The sequence below is a fragment of the Ostrea edulis genome, chromosome 2 (genome assembly GCF_947568905.1).
Source record: "Ostrea edulis chromosome 2, xbOstEdul1.1, whole genome shotgun sequence".
NCBI classification, from domain to species: Eukaryota; Metazoa; Mollusca; class Bivalvia; order Ostreida; family Ostreidae; genus Ostrea; species Ostrea edulis.
Genome location: NC_079165.1, coordinates 42,013,616 through 42,035,054, shown reverse-complemented (window position 1 = coordinate 42,035,054; position 21,439 = coordinate 42,013,616). Strand labels below are relative to the sequence as shown.

General features: G+C 34.9%; 1 protein-coding gene across 5 annotated transcripts in view; it reads right to left on the bottom strand.

Moving 5' to 3' along the window:
• The window catches only part of LOC125678253 (uncharacterized), a 32,446-nt gene extending 11,840 nt beyond the window's left edge, over positions 1 to 20,606 (bottom strand). The window contains exons 1-16 of one of the 5 annotated variants that reach the window (XM_056154044.1): positions 20,180 to 20,606; positions 19,955 to 20,053; positions 19,502 to 19,783; positions 16,932 to 17,040; positions 8,930 to 9,046; positions 8,732 to 8,793; positions 7,898 to 8,032; positions 7,449 to 7,562; positions 6,673 to 6,753; positions 6,391 to 6,499; positions 6,014 to 6,090; positions 5,833 to 5,897; positions 3,817 to 3,968; positions 3,476 to 3,507; positions 3,267 to 3,366; positions 1,354 to 1,496 (exon numbers count right to left, since the gene is read on the bottom strand). In XM_056154044.1, the coding sequence (XP_056010019.1) occupies positions 1,354 to 1,496; positions 3,267 to 3,366; positions 3,476 to 3,507; positions 3,817 to 3,968; positions 5,833 to 5,897; positions 6,014 to 6,090; positions 6,391 to 6,499; positions 6,673 to 6,753; positions 7,449 to 7,562; positions 7,898 to 8,032; positions 8,732 to 8,793; positions 8,930 to 9,046; positions 16,932 to 17,040; positions 19,502 to 19,762 (1,557 nt within the window). In that variant the 5' untranslated portion in view covers positions 19,763 to 19,783; positions 19,955 to 20,053; positions 20,180 to 20,606. Of the gene's footprint in view, positions 1 to 1,353; positions 1,497 to 3,266; positions 3,367 to 3,475; positions 3,508 to 3,816; positions 3,969 to 5,832; positions 5,898 to 6,013; positions 6,091 to 6,390; positions 6,500 to 6,672; positions 6,754 to 7,448; positions 7,563 to 7,897; positions 8,033 to 8,731; positions 8,794 to 8,929; positions 9,047 to 16,931; positions 17,041 to 19,501; positions 19,784 to 19,954 lie in introns of all 5 variants that reach the window. The other 4 variants (XM_048916548.2, XM_048916549.2, XM_056154043.1 and 1 more) reach the window with 4 other exon arrangements.
• Between the last annotated feature and the right edge of the window lie 833 nt (positions 20,607 to 21,439).

Genomic DNA, 21,439 nt, shown 5'->3' with positions numbered 1-21,439 from the left:
TCAATAGTATGAGAGTATGATGCATCAATTTCTGCCTACAGTTCAGGCCGATTGTATGGATATGACCTATGTTTTAAATGGAAAATTTTCAATTGTAGGGCCTAATTGAAAATATAAGATGATGACTTGGTCAATCATGATTCTTTTGTAGAGGGACTTCCTGTTTCTAAAATCTTCCCATCTGAGGAATATACTGGCCTTCAAGACAATGGATAAGTTACTTTTCTCACATAATCACCAGTGCGAGACCGACATTACCTAAGTGCAATTAATAGAATCCTTCATTAGAATAGAATCCTATTAGAATAGAATCCTTCATTAGAATAGAATCCTTCATTAAAATAGAATCCTTTATTAGAATAGAATCCTTTATTAAATTAGAATCCTTCATTAGAATAGAATCCTTCATTAGAATAGCATCCTTCTATTCCTTCATTAGAATAGAATCCTTCATTAGAATAGAATCCTTTATTAGAACAAGTGTGGGATAGAGAAATTCCACAGAGGAAACAATCTGCGTTTTGATACTGTAAAATTCACAGAGTGTGATCCAACTTTTCGGATCACCATATTATCATGTCTCTGAAATTCATGATGTCACAATGCATCATTTTTTTGGGAGGGAGTATACAATAAATTTAACGTTACTACGTACAGTAACTTGATCTGAAGAGTTGGATCATGTCTCGTTGCCAGGCGCGGATCACCAGATCAAACTCGATGCTTCGCATCTCATTTGATCTGATGATCCAAACCTGTCTACTCATCGTGATCCGACTCTTCAGATCAAGTTACTGTTGTAATAATATAATATGTATTACACTGCTATGACGTCATTGATTATGCTGTCACATATTTTCTATGATTAACAGTACATGTTGAAGTAAAACATTTTGTATCATATTGTCTTCAAAATTTCGATTTGATATAGCTTTCTGTGGGACAGCCTTGGGTTTTTTAGTTTACACTTCATTTGTAATCCATTTTCAGGTATGCTCTTTCTGGCTATCTAATTAGTTTTTGCATTAAAGTTCAAATAAGGATTTTGATGATCTAATTTCTCAAAGCTCATGAATTAATGCATTAGACAGTGAATAAAATGTGAGAAAAATAATCCTTCATTATTTACTCATGTGGGATAGGGAAATTTCACCTCTGAAACAAACTTTGCTGTCTAAGACTCAGCAAAGCATCAATGTAAACTGCAAATCTTGTCCCCTCAGTGGAATTTCCCAATCCCACACTCAAATTAAAGAAGGATTCTATTAATCTTGGGCAAGAACAACATAGCTCAAAATTTAGTCATACATACATTATTAAACTTTTAATGGCTTTTTGTCTCTGATAACTCACCAAGTCACTTTGACACTGGGTGCAGTGCATGTAGTAACTCTGAGAGTAGTTGCCAGGAGTCGTTGAGTTAAACAGGATGTTCTCACACTTTGAACACTCCAGATCACCAAACATTCTGGCAAACAGAGTGGGGGCAAACACACCTACATAAGATCAGAGTAGTGATAAGAAATATGTCACTTAAAATACCTAACTTTGTTATGTGTGTAGAAGAAGTGCGACTGACCATGGGTTTTCGACGATGACTCCCCAGATGGCTAATCAAAACTGGGGCATATTCAAAATATAGCATTTGAATGCCTCATACTTGTATGTACAAACTTCTACAATCCCTGCATTACGTATGTATAGACCAGACTATTAGAATAATTCAGATTACCCTTGACTTAGATCACAGGCCAAATGACCTTGACTCATGTCATTACACATCATCTTGCCCTTTGTTCAGGGTTATGACATACCATCTGGACCTTTGAGCCAAGTATGAGTTTCTAATGTCTCTCCATACAAAGTTACAGATCAGACAAATTTTTTTAACATTTTTACACCAGTGACCTTGACCAAATGACCTTGTGTTCACTTTATAACATACCGACTGGACATTTGTGTAAAGTTTGAGCTTCTACTGGCCCTTACAAAAGTGGGACTGACAGACAGACATGATTCCGATATATCCCATACTTTGTTTGTGGAGGGTACGCGTATAATCATGAAGATTAATCATGTAAAGTATCAATGGTGAAGCTCAAACAGCACACAAGAATTGAAAAGAAAAGCGAAATGTTGATGTTCTGACATTACCATATAGTCTGAATTTGAATTTGTTGCAATTCAGCTTAAAAATATATAGACAAATATATGGTCAGAATAACAAATATACAAGAAATGTAACAACAAACGAATACATATACTTAACAGAGGCTATGAAGTGTTAAACAAGAGGCCAATGGGTCACATCACTCACCTGAGTCACCTTGGCCCATATCCAAAGATTTTCCATATATATTTGCATGTAAAACTTTGGTCACTATCATGGCATCAACCTACCCCCCCCCCCCCCCCCCACCCCCCATCTGCACTATGTCAAGAAGCTTTCGTGTAAATGTAAACTTCTTTGGCCCAATGGTTCTTGAGAAGAAGAATTTTAAAGATTTTCTCTATATATTAATATGTAAAATTTTGATCCCCTGTTGTGGCCCCATCCTACCCCTGGGGCCCATGATTTGAACAAACTTGAATCTGCACTATGTCAGGAAGCTTTTATGTAAATGTAAACTTTACTGGCACAGTGATTCTTCATCAGAAGAGTTTTAAAGATTTCCTCCCTATATATTTGTATGTAAAACTTTGATCCCCTATTGTGGCCCCATCCTACCCAAGGGGCCATGATTTGAACAACCTTGAATCTGCACAATATCAGGACACTTTCATGTAAATTTCTACTTTCCTGGCCCAGTGGTTCTTGAGAAGAATATTTTTAATGGTTTTCCCGATATATTTGTATGTTAAACTTTGATTTCCTATTGTGGCCCCATCCTACCCATGGGGCCATGATTTGAACAAACTTGAATCTGCACTATGTCAGGAAATTTTCATGTAAATGTCAGCTCTTCTGGCCCATTGGTTCTTGAACAGAAGGTTTTTAAATGACCCCACCCTATTTTTGCATTTTTGTGATTATCTCTCCTTTGAAAAAGGCATGGCCCTTCATTCGAATAAAGATGAAAATGTGAAAAGTTTATGCCAACACCATTGACAGACAACGGAAAAATTTTGATAAGAAAAGCTCACTTGAGCCTTCAGCTCAGGTGAGCTAAAAAAATCAAGAAAATTCATGAAAATCAAGATCAAATAAATGTTTTACAATAAACAATCGTGACCAGTGAAAGCTGAAATAATGCTTCAGTTTTTACCTGAGACTGCCACAAAGAGCAACAGGGAGGAAATTCCAGCTGAGGCATGGTTAAATCTCTGGGAGTGAAACTTAATCCCTCCCACAATCATACACAGACCCTGCCAAAGGAAAAAAACAGTTCCATTTTATACTGGTAAAATGTGAACAAACCAGTTTACTAATGTGTTTCCCTACACTCAATTTAAGCTGAATAAAAAAAATACTCACTGGTATGAGAAGGATGCTGCCAATAAGTGTCCCTGAAAAGAAAGAATGTATTAGTGAACTTTGTCTATCAAGACATTTTTCAAGATGAATTATCTATACATATATATCAGAAATCTTGTAATCTCTGTTTTTTTCATTTGATGCTAAAATTTTTTTTTTACCTAAACTCCCCTTTTAAAATAATGCCCCTTCCTTCAGCATACCCCAACAAAATAATTTAATACCCCTTCCTTCAGCCCCCCCCCCCCCCCACCCAACACATTACCCATTTCTACTCTTGCTTTCCTGCAATCCTGTCAATGCTACCACCTAATATGGCAACTTTTATAATCACAGCTTACCTGCCAAGTTAGATTTGACCAACTCTACATAACATGCACTGCCTGAGTTATTTCCCTTGTTCAAAACTACCACAGATAGTATCATTTCCACCACAGTGCCACAAGTAGCATTCAGCACCGCACCAACCGCATAGCTACTCTGAGCGGATATACTGAAACAAATTAAAATTACACAGTCAAAAACACAAAATCATCGCAAGTTTAAGAGATGTTAAAAATCATGTTTACTTTGCTGTACATTGTATATAGTACATGTAATGATTTACTGTGTCATCATTTAAATTCAGGGGTGGGGGTCCATGGATTGCCAAATTTTACAGTACTGTTGGGATGTAATTTCATGGATATGGTTTCCGTACATTGAGACATCAAATAAATTTTGTACAGGTGACTCTCAATAACTCGAACTTCAAGGGATCTAGATAAAACTTTGAGAAATCTGAAAATTAAAGGTCCGGCCATTACAGTTAAGATTTTATAGTACAGTACATGGATTCCATATTTACAATCTCCAGGAATTGTCATGACACATTGTCCATTATTATTTTTAGGTAATAATTGACTTCATTTCAACAGGACAGAACTTTATTTTGCATAAATGGAAAGATTTTTTAAAAAGTTTATATATCTGTTTGTTCTTTTTTCATGCTAAGATAGATGTATATGAGACGATCCGGAGAAAGATATTCCGATCGTGTAGGATTTAATTTTAGAGTATGACCGATAGGTGGCGTTAGTTTCGCTAAAGGGTATATAAAGAAGTGAGGCGGTGGATTCAGCATCATTTTTGCACTTGACTCCAGAGTGAGAAGATCGGCAGTACCATAGATAAAAGGTAATATTCATATTGTTTATTTCTTTTGATTAAAATCAGACGTGACTGAACAAGTCTTTCCTGTTTTAATTAATCGTAATAATCAAAACTCGAGCTGTAAGAGCTGGGACTCAAAAGAGCCAATTGAGCCGCACTGTAAGAGCCGGGAGCCAAAGTGAGCCGAGCTACCAGAGCCGAGAGCCGGATTGAGCCAAGAGCCGGGAGTCAAACAGAGCCACGACAGTAAAGTCAAGAGCCGGGATTTGTACATAATTGATTAATAAAATTGTAAATACGTTACTGCAATCATTTATATGTATATATTGAACTGCTAGAATCCTCAGCAAGTTATCTGAGGGATCTCAACCGCCGCATTTTGCGAATTAATAGGGATACATGCTACATATAAACAATACTAATTTCTTTTGAATAACTACACGTAATTAAGTTTCACAGTTGCTGACTACAAGGAGCACTGCTGTAGTATAGTCACAATATTTCCAGTTGCCTTTACAAAACAAAAATTTATTCAAATATCAATATTTTGTTAGTTTGTCTCTTAATTATTTTCTCAAAATTAATTATCGTCTATTTGTGAAGTCAAAACCAATCATGAATTTTATTCATAGCCAGGGACTGTATATTTAACAAAATCAAAGCTGGTGTGTAGAGTTCACGCTGACCAATTAAACAGTTAACTATCCACCCCTAAAGGAAGCCTGTGCATGCATATATTGTTTCATTTATGTAAACACCTACTTAACATAGCCAAGCTAGTCCCAGGCATTCCCTGTTATATAAGGTAACGTCCAAACAGAAATAATTATATGCAGGATTGATGGCGTACACATGTATACGCTAACACCAATTCAAGAAACCTGAGAATAAATAACAATGAAATATGTTTTCCAGTACCAAAATTTTATTTCCAGAGATGAAAAGTTTGAAAGATGGAGAGTAAATTTTCTTAGTTACATAGAGAACAAAAATTGGAACTGTGATTTCACTTTGAGAGATCAAGAACTTTAAGAAATTGAAGTTTGAGCCATCTAGAGTCGCCTGTATGTCATTGTGGTTTGAAATTTGTGAAATCCATGAAAATTGAGACCGAGTCCCCATGAAATTTAATGAGTCCAAAGTACATGATAGAAGCAGATTTCAATAGAACATTTAAGAACTAGTTTACAAAATGAGGTCCTCACCTGATAATAGCCATTCCTATATAATATGTCAGTGGTACAATGGCCAGGATTCCCAGAATCACTTTCTGAAACATTAAATCCTATCATCAATTTCAATGACAAAGACACTGCCTCTTAAATTCAAAATTTAAACATAGCACGACAAATTGTACTGGTAGAATATGAATAGAGCATAACTTACCGTCACCCCTGAGTAATATTCATTTTCACGATCCGAGTACCCTAATGCCAGCGAAAGGATGACGAAAAACAGAAGATCTAATAACAGCTTAGGAAATCAAGCTTTCACAAAAATGCATCATATTTTGCTTTAACCTTACCTTCCAGCATTGGTTTGATTGTCATCTATTATTTGATGAAATAAAGGGCTTTTAACCACACATCCTCATTATTATTTTTAAAATATTTGAGAAAAACAATAACTTCAGCCCATAAGAAAGGGTCTGTCAAAATTTTTGAGAAATAACAAGTTACATGTAAATCTTGTTATATATAGCCAGGTATCTGCTCCATCTTATGATTGCTTGCTCAACTGAAGTTAACTTTTACAAAGGATACTGACTAAAATGATGTTCATTCCATCCACAGTGTATTTATAGTAGTACAGGTTTACAGCATTATGTGTGTACATTAGGATTTCCCCTTTCTTCTTCCTCCTCCTTGTGTCCTAGAAATACAATCATTGAAACAATGCCAAAGGAACACTAAAAACCACCATGTTTTCCTTATTTTCTTCTTGATTGTATGTACATGTACAAGTGTCAATTCTGACATATTCAGTAATCTCATGCAGACGGCGACACTAACGAACTCCAGAGGAACCAATAGAATGACACGTACCAGATCCATCACAAAGGAATCTCCAATCTTCACTTCATTTGGAGGTAGATACAGAATCTGTCCGACAATTTTCCAGTGGATCTGAAATTACACAGAAAATCAGTGCCTTGCATGTCCAACAGCTTCTAATTTCCTCTGTGGTCATTTTTCTATTGTGCATATCAACTATTACCAAAAACTACATAACCTAGCAAAGACATAATAACACTAGCAGAGCACTATTTCACAACACCCACCATTCAGTACCAGATATTTGATTCTATAACCATGAATTGTTATCTTTTATGAGTCAGTAATCAAGACACATCTTTCTCTCCCCATCTTCTATATCTGTACAGCAAGTACAAAATTCAAATCAATAAGTACGAACTCAAATCAACAAGTACGAAACTCAAATCAACAAGTACTAACATCAGCAAGTATGAAACTCAAATTAGCAAGTAAATCATCAAGTAGCAAGTAAATCAACAATTATGAAACTCAAATCATAACATACGAAACTGAGATCAGCAAGTATGCAATTTGATTGGTTGATAGAAATGTCAGCAAATCTATGGTAGGTGGGGAGGGAAATCATGAATAAATCTCCTAAAGTTAATATTGAGGTGAACTTACTCAGAGGTACACACCAGAGAAGAACCAATCAGAGAGCATCAAAGTTCTTGATCATTTACTAATAAGCCTGTATGGCATTGCATGCACAGGTATTATAAGTCATGGTACTATGCTCACTACAACTTTGTCATGAGGGATGATAAATACATTTATAGACTTACTTTAGCCATTCCAATACTGATCACCAGCAGCCAAGTCACAGACATGACAATCGCATGTGTAATGATTAATAACGGTAGACCAAGAAACAGCCATACATAAGATTCACAGCGGCCCTGTAATGGAATAAGCATACAGAGTACTTAGCTTATTTTGTCTTTTTTAGTGATATGTTTTCTGTATAAAATATTCTTTCTGATTAATCTTTATTTTCATCTGAGACCAACAAAGCAAGTTGTCACAGAGGAATCATTTTGTCTGTCTGTCTGTAAATTAGACTGTCTGTCAGTTTGTCTGTGAATTAGACTGTCTGTCAGTCTGTCTGTGAATTAGACTGTCTGTCAGTCAGTCTGTGAATTGGAAGATATACAATGCAACAGAATTCCTCTCTTTCCAGCATGTACATGTATGTATCTAAATGTTGTAAATATTTCAGGTTAGGTTCACCTACCCAGAATCCCTCACAAGCATACATTTGGCTTGTATTTGAGTCCACAGAGTCCTTCAGCAGGTGACTGGTCTCTGTGGACTGAGAGCTGCTGGGGGAGTTCCCCTTTGCATATGTTGCCTGACTGTCCTCTTTTACCTATAAATCAAGATAAAGAATTATTTTGAATGGTTAAATATTTACATTTACTACTAGTTTTCTTTTCCTTATCAACTCTATTCTATATAGTTTTCAGTTTGTAATAAATTATGTCAATGAAGCATAAAACAGGTGTAAGTGCTTGGCATGTTGCCAAACAACAATCCGCTGAGGTATGTGTCACCTGAAAAAACATAGAAAACTGCAGGGGAAAATTTTCCTTGACATAAAATATAAACAATTTTAAAAGCTAACTGTAAATCATTGCTTCCAATATATATCATCCCATGGACCCTAAACAAACTTTGATCCCTTTTGCCAATCAAAAACTCATGTGGCTACCTATCTTTGCTGTTCCATTTAATATCATTACCCCACATAATATTGTTGTATCATAAACCTAAAAATGCATTATAAAGTCAGTCCATTTGCTGTAGATGTAAGTACTAGCAATGAAATGTGTTTCTGATGTCATAATTAGGGAAATGACGATTGCCATCATTGTAGGTAAATGTGCATGAACCGATGCACTAACATGTATCATTCAATTTTCTTAAAATGCAGGCAACTGTCATATCCCCAATAAGGACATCAGAAACACACTTCCTTATCTAAATGAGATCAACAAACAAATAAAATTATAATGCACAAATTCAAACTTTGAAATTTAGTGTTGTTAACAATTCTTCAGATACTTACTAAGTACACAAATTTACCAAAAGGCCACAAGAAATAATCAGCCATTCTAAAGCAGAAGAAAGCTGAAAATGGATACAAAGAAAATGTTGAAGTGCAATAATGTTTTTAATATTATGTCCATCACAGTTTATTAAAGAAAATCAATTACACTGCAGCTTTACAGGAATGAGTAAGGAGACCATATTTTCCTGTACTTACCATAGTCTTTGCCAACCACAGTAATAAACATCAAGCCTCCCACCAGTAAATACACCAAAGCGACCCACCAACCAAACAGAGTGGCGTACAGGATGTTCCAAAATCCAAGGGTGCTTACTGAAAGAGAGAAAGTCAGTGATAATTCATTTAACTCCATACTCTATAAAAATATCTGAAACTCCCTGGGATGTACTCTTGACATACATGAAACTAATAGACAAATAAAAAATATAATGCATTGTAAACAGTCTGCAATTTATGTCCTATTGTAATTTTCCCCTTATTTTTTTATTGTACAATAATTTTCATTAAAAGTCATGACATTTCTATTTTCTATCAATCGATCATTTTCTCAAGCAGATTATATCAAACCCAAATGTATTTATAAAAGGTTTGTATGCACAATGTTTCAAAATTTTTTGCAATACACTGTACTTGATTAAATGTTTTTTTTTATTCTTACCAACAAAAAAAAAAAAAATCACAACACCCAGAAACATTCGATATTTTACTGCTAGTTCTATAGGTGCATGGATGAAGACTGTAGAGGTATGCTCCACTCATCTTATTGTTTTACAGAAAACTAACAAGAGGCCCAAGGGCCTAGAATCGCTCTTCTGATAAATTGTACAACCCCACCATTTCTATTCTTAGCCTCTTAGTATTCTAAATCTTTAGTTAAATCCTAAGAATTCAAAAAAAGTAGGTCAATGTGACCTACTTTTTGGTTTACACATTTTGAGAACCCAAGAAATATCAACTGACAAAGTTTGATGATTTTAAGCCAATTAGTATCTGAATATTGAAATATAGCTGTCAAATTCCAATCGTAGGTCATGGTGACCTACTTTCTGGTCAGCGAACTCCGAACATGCAAGACCCATCAACTGACAAAGTTTGATGACTGTAGGTCAAATAGTATCTGAAATATATAAATATAGCCGTCCAATTCCAAAAGTAGGTCAAGGTGACCTACTTTTTCGTCAACACCCTTTGAACATGCAAGACGCATCAACTGACAAAGTTTGATGACTGTAGGTCAAATAGTATCTGAAATATATAAATATAGGTGTCCAATTCCAAAAGTAGGTCAAGTTGACCTACTTTTTGGTCGAAACCCTTCGAACATGCAAGACGCATCAACTGACAAAGTTTGATGACTGTAGGTCAAATAGTATCTAAAATATATAAATATAGGTGTCCAATTCCAAAAGTAGGTCAAGTTGACCTACTTTTTGGTCGAAACCCTTCGAACATGCAAGACCCATCAACTGACAAAGTTTGATGACTGTAGGTCAAATAGTATTTGAAATATATAAATATAGCCGTCAAATTCCAAAAGTAGGTCAAGGTGACCTACTTTTTGGTCAACACACTCCATTGACTCAAGATGCATCAACTGTCAAAGTTTGATGATTGTAGGTCAATTAGTGACTGAAATATATAAATATAACTGTCAAATGCCAAAAGTAGGTCACAGTGACCTACTTTTTGGTCGATACACTCCGAAGACTCAAGATGCATCAACTGACAAAGTTTGATGATTGTAGGTCAAATAGTGTCTGAAATATAGTAATTTAGCTGTCAAATACCAAAAGTAGGTCACGGTGACCTACTTTTTGGTCGACACAAACCGAAGACTGAAGACGCATCAACTGACAAAGTTTGATGATCCTAGGTTTTACAGTGCCCAAAATATGCATCTAAAATTGAAAATGTGAAATTTGAATATCTGCAAAATTCAAAAAGTAGGTCACTGTGACCTACTTTTTTTTATAAATATGTTTCAAGGCCTCAAAATGCATCAACTTACAAGATTTGATGATTCTAAACCTCTCGGTATTTGAAATAACAACTTAAAATATATCTATAAATGATAAGCCATAAAATTCAGAAAGTAGGTCACGGTGACCTATTTTTCAGTTGACGCATTTCAAGGTCCCATGATCCACCAACTGACAAGTTTTGATGATCATAGGCTTCAAAGTGTCCAAGATATGCATCAAAATTAATTTTAAAATAAATACCTGCAAAATTCAAAAAGTAGGTCACCGTGACCTACTTTTGAGACAACTTGACACAAGGTCCTAAGATGCATCAACTGTCAAAATTTGATGATCCTAGTCCTTATAATGACTAAAATATCTAAGATTTAAGGAATTTAAAAAAAAATTAAATTTAGGTCAACTTTGAAGTGACCTTGAGACCATGCCCTTTGCCCCAGGGTAATGCCTTGAACAATTTTTAATCTACAACATATCCTCATCCTTATGTGTAAGTTTGGTGATAATCTGCCCTGTGGTTCTTGAGAAGAAGATTTTTTAGCAACCACTACTTTTGTTTGTATTTTCCTGATTATCTCCCCTTGTTAAAGGGTCACATCCCTTTATTTAGTATGTATGAAAGCCCTTGGGCCAATGATACCCTGTAACAAATTTGAAAAAAATTGGCCAAGGGGTTCTTGAGTTATAGCCCTTTTTCTAAAAAGTTTACGCACACCGCACAAATAGCCATAGCATTAGCTCTTTGAGCCTTTGGCTCAGAAGAGCTAAAAATCCGCATCAGGGAGCGGAGAAAATGTCACAATCATAGTTTAATATCCTCAATAGCCTTATTATAGTCTTTCTTTACATCATCCATGACCTGAGCACCTATGGCTAGTTCCATGAGACACGACTTTACATAGAAAGCCAGACAAGATCAGGAAAATATATTATGGTTTACTTTTAAAAACAATGTTCTTTCTGATCCAGTTCTTGTAAGTTTTGTGTATTTCCTTCCTGAGGGAAGTTGTTTTAAAAAGTTCAATTGATGTTTTTTATATACTTGATTTCAGACAAAAATGCAAAAATCTGTTTAATGGGTGGTTTTAATGCTCATACTATAATTTTACCAGACTGTTAATGTTGATGACCATGCAGATTTGTGAATTTCATAATCTGAACTTGAATTGTATGAATATGAGTCAAAATACTATTGCACAATAATTCTGACATGATTTAAGGTAGCTCACTACACTAAAGCTTATACTCTTTATGACACTACGTCACAAGATGGTGATTTAAATGTTTTGTGAAATTATTTGTATCGATCAACTTGTTTGTCTATCATCGTAGCTCAGTGGTTAAAGCATTGGGCTGGTGAACCACGATCTCGAGTTCAAATCCGCCAGTTTTTCTTCATGCGTGTTTTTTTTTTGAAAATCATGTTTTTATCCAAAGAGCCACGAAAGGTCAAAATCGGCCCATTCTTTGAATTTAATGAAATTGTCAAAATTTAATCTTATGACAATGGTACTTCATGAAAAAATAGAATATAGCATGATATTGCTTCCTTTGATGAAAAGGGTTACTTGGAAAGTTGCCTTTGTATAACGTTGCGTTGGCAGACAAGATATAACGTCATTAAAACATGTATGAGGGTTGTCTCAAAATTCCGTGCACAAGCAGCATTTTTCAATAATCTAACGTCACTGAGAAATTAAACTTTTACAACATAAAGAGCAAACATTTTTCAACAAAAATATGTAAAAAAAAATATTTGACATTGAATAGGAAAAATTCTGGTTTTTCATTATAATTTTTACACATGTGTAATTATCAAGGGAAATGGGGGCCAGTTTTTGTAGCTTGTCCAACTTGTCCTTTACTGGTTATGTTAATCGACTTATCTCCCTTTGATTGTATTATGCTTCCATGGTTACGGAATTCATGTGACAGTTAAACATCAATTCATCGGCAAAATAAAAATAATACGAGAAGATAATTGGTGTCAAGTCTTTTAATTATTTTATTTGCATATTCAACATTTGAGATAAATTGAACCTATCTTTAAAACCAATGGCATACAATGTTGTTGATTATTGTTATCACTTATTTTCGATGATGATCATCCGAAATCTATATTTCATTCCTCGATCATAGATGTGCATAAAACTTTTCAAAATAATTGGGATATATGTTTTGAGATCCTATGTAAAAATCTATCATTTTATAATGTTTTATAAGGATATGTTTATTTTTAATATGATTGAGAAACTAACTATCATCATTTGATGCATAAATTATGTTTGTGAAAGACCTAAAACAAGAAGTTTACATATGGCCACTTTCATCGAACAAACTAAATCCAGTGAACATTTATTTGTGCAGTTTTCATTTCTTTACCATGTCAGAATTTTTAATTTGTTCGTTTAATGTGGCCAAACTGAAATTTTGAATCAAAGTTCCAAAATTTGTAATTTTTAGAAAAAATTGTGCAAACATCACGTGTTATGACATGTACGGCACAGTTATGACGTCACAGAATTAACATTTTGATATGAATACATTTACTACAATGTATATTGACAATATTTAGTGCAATATTTGTTTTTTAAGTTTCAGATAATTTTTCATTAAAATACAGGCTGATTTTGACCTTTCGTGGCTCTAGCTCTTTGTGTATTTTTTTGCCTTTTTCGCAGATATACTTATTGTATATCATCATATCTTTTATAATTAAATCAATTCGTACTGATTTGAGAAACTATTTCTGGGTGTAGTGAACCACCTTAAATCAATATAAAGAAATCACCAGAAAACAATTTTGGTAAACATTTACTTGATTTAAGGAAAATTCTTAGTGTACATATCATAAACAAGAGACTTGGAAAAAACATGAGATGTGTGTAAAACATATATACCCCCCATGGTGCAAAATTGAAAAGGGTTATACACATGCATCATTTAATTGATAGTAGTATCACCAATTCAAAATATTGAGCAGATGATATCTTCCTATGTTAAGAGTGGATTGACCAAGTAACCTAAACATCAATAGGGGTCACCTACTCATTATGCTGTACTAGTGTACCAAGTATGATGTCTGTCAAGCAAAGGGTTCTCAAGATATTGAGTGGACAGTATATTTCTATGTCTAGTTTGACCCTTGACCATGTGACCGCAGAATCAATATGGGTTATCTTCTCCTGAAGATGTACCAGTGTACCAAGTTTGAAGTCTGTCAAGCAAAGGGTTTTCAAGATATTGAGTGGACAGTATATTCCCATGTCCAGTTTGACCCTTGACCTTTGACCATGTGATATCAAAATCAAGAGGGGTCATTATCTCCTAACGATATACCAGTACACCAAATTTGATGTCTGTCAAGCAAAAGGTTCTCAAGATATTGAGTGGTCAGTATATTCCTATGTCCAGTTTGACCCTTGACATCAAAATCAATAGGGGTCATCTACATTTTTACTTCTTAGGATGTACCAGTGTACCGAGTTTGATGTCTGTCAAGCAAAGGATTCTCAAGATATTGAGTGGACAGTATATTCCTATGTCCAGAGTAGATTAACCCTTGACCTGAAAAACAATAGGGGTCCTCTTCTACTCATAACCAATTCACATATGAAATATCATTACGATCAAGTGAATATATAGTTCTCAAGATATTGAGTGAACAACATGTGGTCTACCTACCAACATACTGACCGACATGTGCGAAGTAATATGCCCCTTTTCTTTTTAAAGGGGGCATAATAAATCGATTGGACAATTCACCTATAAAGGTATCACTTTGGCTGATTATTGTTTAGCACCATGTGCTATTTTAAAAATCTTTTTAGAATTAGAAGTACAGTTGAACTTTGGTATCTCAAACACTGATATCTCAAATACCACGGATATGTCGAAGTGATTCGGAAGACCCAACCACTTATTCTATAAGTATTTTACCCTTGATATCTCGAGTCCTTGGATATCTGGAAATTATTTTGAGTTTGAGATTTCACTGTTTTACCTTTTTACCCAGTTATAATTGATGTTCATTGTGCATTTTGTTAGCCGAGTTGCAACGAAGTTGAACTCGGCTATTGGTTTGGTGATGCGGGCGGGCGGTTGGGCGTCAACAATTGGTTTCCGGATGATAACTTGAAAAGTTTACAATCTAATCAAATGAAACTTTGATATATTGTTGGGTACCAGGTAAGGAAGACGCCTATTGATTTTGGAGAAAAATTGTCAAAGGTCAAGGTCACATTGACCGAAAATAGAAGAAAATTTCAGAAAAATTTGGTTTCCGGATGATAACTCAGAAAGTTTAAATCTGAATCAAATGAAACTTTAATATATTGTTGGGTACTAGGTAAGAAAGACCCCTATTGATTTTGGAGAAAAATTGTCAAAGGTCAAGGTCACAGTGATCGAAAATAGATTTAAAATTCAACAAAAAAAAATTAGTTTCCGGAGAATAACTTGAAAATTTTTTATTTGAATCAAATGAAACTTGGTTATATTGTTGGATACCAGGTAAGGAAGACCCCTATTGATTTTGGAGAAAAAAGGTCAAAGGTCAAGGTCACAGTGACCGAATATAGAATGAACATTTCAGAAATATTTGGTTTCCGGATGATAGTTCAAAAAGTTTAAATCCGAATCAAATGATACTTAAAGATATTATGTACCAGGTAAGGAAGACCCCTATTGATTTTGGAGAAAATGGGTCTAAGGTCAAGGTTACAATGACCGAAAATAGATTTAAAAAAAAAAAATAAAAAATTAGTTTCCGGAGAATAACTTGAAATTTTTTAATTTGAATCAAATGAAACTTGGTTATATTGTTGGATACCAGCAAAGCAAGGCCCCTATTGATTTTGGAGAAAAAAAGGTCAAAGGTCAAGGTTACAGTGACCGAAAATAGATTTAAAAAAAAAAAAATTAGTTTCCGGAGAATAACTTGAAATTTTTTAATTTGAATCAAATGAAACTTGGTTATATTGTTGGATACCAGCAAAGCAAGGCCCCTATTGATTTTGGAGGAAAAAAGGTCAAAGGTCAAGGTCACAGTGACCAAAAATAGATTGAAAACTTCAGACAAATATGGTTTCTGGACAGTAACTTGAAAAGTTTAAAACTGAAATTAGTTCTTCACAATTATAAATATGCCACATCATTCCTGACTTTACAATGTATCCCATGCAACTCAGCTTATGCACCCCTGGGTGCATATATTGATTTTTTATCTATGTAAAGAGAAACCTAATTATTCTAGTCATCAGTGTGTATTAAGCCTATGTGGAAAGTGTGTGGACTTCATCAGTAAGTTTGGGACAAAGCTATACTACATTATCAGTTACACAGTCAGTTTAGAACACACTACAGTCATCCAGGGTGTGGAATGGAAATCTGAATTGGGTGAGGCAAAGCAGAGTTTGAATATGGATTTCCATTTCACATCCTGGATGACTTGATCCATATTACATCCTAAACTGACTGTGTAATGAATTTATCCCACTGAAGACAAAATTTGTTCAGACTTCGTTAATATCTTTAATTTATCAAATTGAACACCAGGTACATGTATCACATTGAACATTATATAATCACAAGATCAAAATGTCACAATAAAATCAAACAAACAAATCACGGTCAAGGTGCCTAAACCATTGGTCTGCTGACCCGTTCATGTAAAGGTGCCTTAACCATTGGTCTGCTGACCCATTCATGTAAAGGTGCCTAACCCATTGGTCTGCTGACCCGTTCATGTAAAGGTATCCATATCATTGGTCTGCTGACCCGCTCATGTAAAAGTGCCCATATCATTGGTCTGCTGACCAGTACATGTAAAAGTGCCCATATCATTGGTCTGCTGACCAGTACATGTAAAAGTGCCCATATCATTGGTCTGCTGACCAGTGCATGTAAAAGTACCCATATCATTGGTCTGCTGACCAGTACATGTAAAAGTGCCCATATCATTGGTCTGCTGACCAGTACATGTAAAAGTACCCATATCATTGGTCTGCTGACCAGTACATGTAAAAGTGCCCATATCATTGGTCTGCTGACCAGTACATGTAAAAGTGCCCATATCATTGGTCTGCTGACCAGTACATGTAAAAGTACCAATACTACTTGTATACTGAAACTTAAATATCTATTACTTTCAATAACAGCAAAATCAGAGAATTTTGGACTTATTTTCTTTACTCTATATCAAATATCTTTAACTGTACCTGTAATTTCTTTGACTTCACTGACATCAGCATATAGAGTCTGGATGATCTCTGATCTGTTAGAAAGAGGTCTGGAGGTAACATGACTTTTCCATTTCTTAAATCCAAACTACAAGACAAAATATGACACCATGCCACTGATTGTTTCTCCCCTTTATTTTCATGGGTGAGCACAATTTCACAAAAAGTCAGCGTGAAGAATATCCTAAAACACACTTCTCTGATATCTTGTCAATTTCATTGTTATTTTCTAGAAATATTTTAAAAAGCAGTCTTCTTTGAAGTATGAATGGTACAGATAACGAACAGTGACCAATCTTACAACTCCTACAAGGAATACAAATTAGAGAGTGGGACAAACAAAGACTCCTGAATATACCACAGGTGGGATCAGATGCCTTCAGTGTAGTAGGAGTAAGCATCCCCGTCGACTGGTTGCACCTGCCGTGAGCCCTAAATCTGATCAGGTAAATGGAGTAATCCATAGTCAAAATCAGTGTGCCAAGAACAGTCTAACAATTGGTATGAAATATGTTAGACAGCATTTGACCCAATGATTGGTTGTATTGGCAAACTAAATCATTATAACAACCATAGAATTTGTGAAATGTCGACTTTAAATAAGACTGTTGAAACCGTTGTAACATCAACTTGTTTATCAATAGCCTGCCTCGATTTAAAAAACTGATCATATGTAGAACAAGCTCTTGTGTATAGAATCAGTTGAGAAATATAAACATTGTATGCAGATGGTAATGGAATATTGCTATATAAATATGAGAAGTTGACAATGAAGAAGCTGAAATCACCCCATTTGTCATAAAGTTCAGTTGTTAGTTTGCCGTTAATATTTATTTTCATTAACGTATCTAATTATGAAGCAGATGCAGAGGATTCTGTGGTGTAATCTATTTTAAGTTCACAGGGACATATCGAATTGATATATGAATGAAAATGATTATTGTAAATAGATAAAATGTCGTCAATATATCTAAATATCAAGTTGAAAGCCACAGCAAAAGATTTTTTCTTCTCATGTAGAAGCTTTTGAATAAACTCTGCGTCATAAGAATAAAATAACAAACCAGTTAACAAAGGAGCACAATCCGTGCCCATGGGAATTCCAACAGACTGTTGAACAGGGTTGACAAAAAAGTGGTCAATATGAGTATTGACCGGGCCGGTGGTCAATACTGGTTAAGACCGGTCAATAGTGGTCAATACTGGTTGATTGAAAATTATTTGGTCATTATAGTCTGTGTTGTTGGTTATTTTAAATGTTTCAGTGGCCATTATGGTAAATACTGTAATTCATAACATGCACTATCAGTTTATAATATACTTGCAAGTAAATAATGTAAATGACTCAATTAAATAGGGGAAGATATAAAAGTTTATTGTAAAAATTAAAAACTGTTTCGTGGCCGTATTACTTTGGCATTGACAACAGCATTGCAGTCTTTACATCTTGCTGTGGTCTTGTTGTTGTCCTCAACAATATCATAGAAATTCCAAAATGTTTTGTTGAAGCCGTAGATAGTATGATGGGGGAAGTGTTTTCTATTTCTGTTCAAATTCTTTAGTTTATCAAGAACTACCTATTGTTTCAAATCTTCATTTAACTGTTAAATAAACATTTTAGGGGGTGTGTTGGTGATGTTTTCATAACAATAACATGTACACTGGTCCTCTCTGGTCCCAGAGTATGCTAATTAACAACTGTCAACTCTGTTTCCTGTGCTCAGGTACATCTCCTGCTCTGTACATTGCAACACATTGTTTATCTACAGCATCAGTCACCCAATTCATATTAAATCACTGTTATTCTTAATCTGTCCAGGTACATGTATAAGAAGATCCTATTGTCTAGTTATGCTATATGTGACCCTCTTTTATAGTTCTGAAGATATTATGGTCACAGTTTCAGCAAACCAAATATATTAAACTTATGAAATTACATCTAATTATATAATGAAAATTATTGATAACCAATTGATCCATATATCATAATGAAAAGGCTTAATTTATCTTTGCAAAAAATATACAAAAATAGGAAAATAGACAGTTTAAATCTCAATTGACCAGTATTGACCACTTAGGGAGTATTGACCAGGACGGTTAAAACCGCTGGTTAAAACCGGGGGCGGTTTTAACCGCCCAACCCTGCTGTTGAAAGACCTAACCACCAAAGACCACGAAGATATTGTCAATGAGGAACTCCAGCTTTTTTTTATTTCAACTTCAGAGTACTTGTGCGTCAAATCAGAGTGGTGTGTAACAAAGTAGTTTTTTGGATGCGTTATCACTAGATATGAATATTTCCTTTTTCCAGTTTTGTTGAAGAAGCAACTGTCTATGACGTCAAAAAGTCTAGTCTTTCATTTATCATGAGGAATGGTCGTGTAAAGTATACTTTGTTCAAAGTCTGTCATGTGCCTATGGACAGATGTCAGGCCTGCATTTTACATATTCATTCAAGAGCTGAACTCCTGTAGTTCTACATCAATATCACAGAGTCTGAGATATAATGGCTGACACATTTGAAAAATGTCATATCGTGCAATACAAACCAAATAATTTTGATGAATTTTCTGAGCTTCAATGTCTGTGACATCATTTTCTGACTTTGTGAATCCCCTGGCTTCTCCAGTCTGCTGACTTGACTCTAAGTCAGAGTTGCTGTCTACTTTCATTGAACGACTCAATCTCTTGTACGGACTGCTATCGTCATTCTGTAACGGACACCCAATTTTATACACCCCCGTGTCAGAATTCCTGACAACAACATCAGGAATTAGGTCCCCGTTGCTGGAGTTAGTTTCCACTGACATTGGCAGATTTGGTGATGACACCTGTTAAAATTATTGTGAACTGAGTCAGGTGATATTTTATTATTCTAAATTGCAAAATCAAATGTGACTGTTTGAAATGTCTCCATTGTTAACTATCAATAAAATTAGCGAGAGAATTAAGTGACATCCATAATGAAATAAATTTCTAAAAACTACATTAGTATAGTATACCTTTTAGTATAGTTTTAAAAATCTAATGGTGCGAAGGTTCTGATCGTTGACAAGTCCTTCGTTTCAGTGAAATCAAGTTGTCAGTATCTATGTCTAGGCCTATATTTCATTGGTGATTGGTAAAATTATTTAGATTGGTAAAATTATCAAAATGACTGGCATGCAAAACAGTCTTTGAGAAATTGTGCGTTTAACATCCTAATGCCCTCTTGCCCTTATATTCACCTGTTCACATGCATGCAGAAACAATTACGAAATACATACAAAATCCATGTCTCTTCAAATTTAGTCCCCTCAGATATCCAAAATTGACAAACCTTAGCACATTTTCAAAAACATAGAGAACTCATAAAACTCCTGAATGATTAAGTAACAGTGTGTTGTCACGTGAAAAGTATGGTCACAAATTACGACCCTGAAAATGAGTTATGCATGTCTTGTGATGCCTGCACCGTAGCCTTGGGACGTTCACGTCAAATTTCTAGTGACATGCACAAGTGCTGCTAATTGTGCACTTTTAAAGTGATCCAATGAGTGCCACGATCCCTATAAATTAAGGAAAAACAATGTGATACTGTATACTGCCTTACTAGTTAATTGACAAAATCGCGGTTTGTTTATATTTTGACGGAAGTCATGTGACACGGTGTAAAAAGGGTGGGTGTAAATGTAGTTCGGGACAGATTTCCCTAGGCTAATGTCCCGCGATGTCCAATATTGATTTAAATATCTTACTAAATGTGTTTTAAGATAATCACCAAGTGTCTTAATTGTAAATTTGGTGTTTGAAAATTGCCTAATTATTTAGTCCTAATAAATGGCTTTTATTTATTCTTTAGGTGTAAAAGGGGTAAGGGGTAAATGTAGTACGGCCGAAACCCGAAAGTCCCGGATTGCGATTTTTTTCTAGAGTTCTCTCTTAATGCTGCATGTAATAACACATAATTTGCAGAGGTTACTATTTGTAATCTAGGTACATAAAAAAAATATAAACTTTTTCTGAGAATTCTTATACAAACGTACCGAACCAGCGTTTTTAACAGCCAAAAAGTGGTAAATCTTGTCAAGCTCTGGTCAGCTCAGTATATTCGTAGGGGAAAGTAGTCCCGAGAATTGACATTGCACGGAGTTTGAAATCTAGTAAGTTTTATAAATGTTGGAACCCAAACACGATCGAAGACATTGATCGATTTCCACAGCCCCATTGCAAATACTGTGTTTTAAGTAATCCAATTCATGCAAAAATACTAATCATAACTACATTTTATGTTTTTAAAATTATTTCCACAACACTGTGTTGTGGAAATAATCATAGAAACATAAAATGTATTCTTAGGGATTACTTAAAACCCAGTACTTACATTGCAACATTACATAGTTGAGCCCCTCTTCTCTGTTGTTAGGAGGATACATTAAGATTTATCCACAAAACTAGAATCAAATAACAGTAAGGGGGGGGGGGGGTATCGTGGTTTGCATTACCGA